The sequence below is a fragment of the Schistocerca gregaria genome, chromosome 2, assembly GCF_023897955.1.
Source record: "Schistocerca gregaria isolate iqSchGreg1 chromosome 2, iqSchGreg1.2, whole genome shotgun sequence".
NCBI lineage: Eukaryota > Metazoa > Arthropoda > Insecta > Orthoptera > Acrididae > Schistocerca > Schistocerca gregaria.
In genome coordinates this window covers 233214800-233219038 of record NC_064921.1, presented here as the reverse complement: position 1 = coordinate 233219038, position 4239 = coordinate 233214800, and the positions used below count along the sequence as shown (strand labels likewise).

General features: G+C 36.9%; 1 protein-coding gene across 1 annotated transcript; it reads left to right on the top strand.

The window, feature by feature from the left end:
• The first annotated feature begins 263 nt into the window (after positions 1 to 263).
• Positions 264 to 1260, top strand: LOC126336759 (ubiquinone biosynthesis O-methyltransferase, mitochondrial-like). Its single transcript, XM_050000765.1, has one exon. It carries the CDS (start codon positions 422 to 424, stop codon positions 1241 to 1243), a length of 822 nt encoding a protein of 273 aa, XP_049856722.1. The 5' UTR covers positions 264 to 421; the 3' UTR covers positions 1244 to 1260.
• The last annotated feature ends 2979 nt before the right edge of the window (positions 1261 to 4239 follow it).

The window sequence follows — 4239 nt, the reverse complement described above, 5'->3', positions numbered from 1 at the left end:
TCAATTTTCTTGAACCTTTTGGAGTAAGGGGAATGGAGCATACTGTGGAAATATCCTAGCACGACTGTCACTATTACGAACTACTCAAAAACGTTATCTGTGTCTCCCACCATTCAATACATACATGACGTGCATCCTCCAGCTTTCAATCGAAGACCTTCGAAACCAAAGATTTTTCAAACTACCTAAATAAATAACATTGTATACCTCTTTGGGATTTTCTTTCGAAGCTCATCCTAAGTGACTCTTTGACATCTACCGTCTCGTTTTTGTGTTACATAAATAGTTCTATTTACCGCTCATGCCGTCGGACACCCGAAATGTAGACGATATGTGCATTATAGTTAATGTAGTCATTCGCGAACGACAGTCAAGTGTTATAAGTCGATAAGAATTGTATTTTCTCCAAAGGCTCGACAATATGTTTACAAGGAGCGTGTGTTTGGCTAGAGGTATTTATTTACCTCGTGCATACATGTGTACAAATCCTTCAACAGTTAGTGATAATGAAATGAGGAAATTTAAAGAACTGGCAAACCAATGGTGGGATGCAAAAGGTCCTTTGAAACCTCTCCATTCATTCAATTCAATAAGAGTGCCATTTATTGTGAACGGTTTGACGGCAGTTAACCGCAGTTTGAAAATTGATAGCAGTCTAATCTTAAAAGATCTGAAGATACTAGACGTAGGGTGCGGTGCTGGTATTTTGTCTGAACAAATAGCACGAATGGGTGCGATGACGACAGCTGTCGATCCTTGCAGTGATATTATAGCTGCAGCGCAGTCCCATTTAGAATTAGACGAAAACCTTAAGACTCTTACATACCTGTGCTCTTCTATCGAAGAAATCGCAGAGAAAGAGCCTGAGCATTACGATGCTGTTATCGCTTCTGAGGTGGCAGAACACGCAACAGATTATAAGCTGTTTGTATCACATTGCTGTAAAGCGCTCAAGCCTGGTGGATCCATTTTCATCACGACAGTAAATCGTACTCTTCTGTCAAGAGTATTTGGAATCTGGGCAGCGGAATATGTTTTTGGACTTTTGCCGAAAGGAACACATGAATGGGAGAAATTTATTACACCAACAGAACTTGAAAGGAGTTTGGAAGACAACGGATGTGTTGTGAAAAGTACACAAGGTGCTTTATACAACATCTTAAATAATTCGTGGTATTCTTGTCCAAGTCAAAGCATAAATTACTTTATTCATGCTGTAAAACATAAAGATCAGGATAAATAAAGAGTATTTGTATTAGATTAAGTGTTAATTATTATCTGTGTAATTGCAACAACTATGGAAATTGGCCTGTTTAATTTCTTGAACGATGTAGAACAACTACAAATTACTAAGTTCTAAAAGTGCACTATGGAGAGAGATGAGTTGTTTGATTGGTTTTATAAGTCTCAATCAACACTTCTTTAGTGTATCTGTCTCATGACGTATTTCAACTGGATACACTCCATCTTGTCCTGATATGAGCACCTTCCTTCATCTGTTTGTTTGTCATCCATCTTTCCAATTGTGTACTTCATCTCCCCCTGACTCTTTCCCTTTTTTTCTATATTGTTGCAGACAATTCCCAAATGAGATTTTCTCCTAATCACGTCCACTGATCTTCCCTCTCCTGTATTTGCATCATTAGTTTTTTATTCTTAAGTCTTTCAGTCTATTCACTTTAAACCATATTTCAAAACTTTCTAAATATCTGTCTTTGTAACTGTCCATAATTCACTGCTGTAGCAATAAACTCCAGACAAATTTAGCATATCTTTTCCATATCTGTAGGTATTGGAATTCTAGATGCAAATAACTGCTTCATCTTTCCTAATGCTCTCTTGCTCGTAGATATTCCCCTCAAGTCTTCTGTACAGCTTATCCTGCTTGTTTCTTTTATACAGATTCCTTTCTGCATTAATAGACTTACCAGTTTTAGAAAGGCATTCATTTGGTGCATCTTTTTTCTGTCTAAGAAAATGTTGGCTGGAGTTTCTTTTTTGCTCAATCTCATCGCTACTGTCATTTGTATACTTATCTTCATTTCACCGTCCTCACATCCTTCATGCAGTACTCTTCGTTATCTGCTGTAGCTCTGCCAACATTACTTGATCTGCATATTTTATAGTCTTTAACCTTTCTCCTCCATTTAAAGTGCCTCTTGAGTCCTTACCTATCAGTTCTTGACATATGTTGAACAGCTCTGGTGACTGTGAGCATCCTTGCCTTACACCCTTTCCAATGCATATCTCTTTCATCTTCTCATACTCTGTCACTTTTTGATTTGTGTACATCTCTTGTATTAACCTTCTGTGTTTACCCTCTACACCAACATTTTTAAATGCACAACAGTATACTCCACCTGACTGTGTCAAATGCCTTCTTCCAGTTGATAAAACAAATACACACCTTGTTCATTCTATTATTCATTCTTCTACCACACTCTGATAGTCTCAGGCATCTCTTGTTTCTTTATCCTTTCTGCATCCAAACTGGTCTCCCCCCAGCCTTTTCCTCACATTTATTTTCAGTTCTCCTTAATATGACTTGTGTTTCAGCCTTTATAACATGACTGATAAAACTAATTGTCCTTTGATCTTATAGCATTCTGTTGGGTTTCAGTTTCTGTGTAAAGGTGTTACACAATGGTCTGAAGTAAATCATGAGGACAAATTCTTGTGTTATAAATTGTATTAATTGTTATGTCTCGTCATTTATTTGAAATATTATACACAAGGATTTTGAATAAACTGCTCACATCTTCTTTGTTGTGCAATGTAGAGAGATGTTGTAGGCATTCTTGAACAATAGAATGGTAGGCTATGTGATCCGATCACAAAGTGAGTAGAGATCCAATCAGAGTTCCTCATTTGTGTTTGTAACTTAAACTGTCAATTAAGAACACATTTCAAGCAGAAATTGATGTAGGCTAGAGAAAATGCCTTTATGCAGCCGAATGGTTGTGGATTGCAAAAATGAAGTGTATCAGCATTTGTGAATGAGGAATAATGTAACAGTAATAATTAGCTGGTATCTTAATATAATATATGGTTTGTAAAGAGTTTATATTTCCCAGTTTCTAATCTGACTTGAGATATATTATGAGAGTTCTAAACCCTGAACTTTGAAAACTAAGGGAATCAAAGTAAGGTACTAATTAAAAATACTGTGGAATAGCTTGGAAGACTTACCAGTAATATGCAGTGGCTTCTTGCAAAAAAATTGAGGTGTTGGTGTTGTGAATTTTCCACTTGTCAGATGGTGCATTATCATGCACTAGTTGAAATTACAATTTCATGGTTGTGACTATGATTATACCATATTTTAAAGCAGGGTAACACAATTTCCTGTAATTGATGCCAGCTTGATGCTTAGAAGTTCAAAATATTCTTTAGCAATATGTAAGAAGATATGTAGCACACAAAAGAATAAACTGACAATGACTTCCTCTGTAACTGACAAATATATTTCTCATTTTCTTTTAAAGTGTGTGTAGATATGAAGGCTGCAAATCAGTATGCATGGGTACTGTTCAATCACATTATTTCAAATCTTCATCATCTTTCACTCATTCTGAAAATGTGAATTTATTTGGTTGCATTTTTGATGAAACTGGAATGTAATGTCCAGCATATTTAATTATGAAGTTTATTGCTAGTACTTTTCCCCCACCTCTGTAAGGACTGAAAAACAATCATTTGCCTAACACTGTGTAGGTTTCCTTCTGCACAGCAGTCACCATATGGTGCAGTCTTGTAATGTGATGCTGATAGTACTATTGGATTAAAGTGTGGCATTGGAGCCACCATGAAATCTTGGTTGTGGTGACAGAGTGATCTGTTGTGCAGCCCGAAGTCTAGGTTAGGTGGGAAGGTGACATTGTGATTGTGAGTTGACAAGGCCATAGAAAATGAAATCAGAAAATCTGGTTGCAATAAAAAGTTGACTAGTAGTGAAGGCTAGTTTACTTCTGCCCTTATTGAAAAATGCAAGGGTGGGGGTGCCCAATATTTAACTTGTACATAATATTTTTATGAAAAGTATGGTTGCTACTCACTCTGTGGTGGAGATGCTGACTCACAGATAGGCACAACAAAAAGATTGTCAGAAAGGGAGCTTTCAGCCAACAAGGCCTTCATTGAAAATAGACAGCACACACACAAAACTCATACACCCATGACCATAGTGCTAGGGCCAGACTTTGAGCAACAGCACTTGATGGGAGAAGCAACTTGGTGGTG

Coding starts and splice junctions, on each gene's coding strand:
- LOC126336759 (XM_050000765.1), top strand. CDS start 422: ATGTTTACAAGGAGCGTGTGTTTGGCTAGAGGTATTTATTTACCTCGT.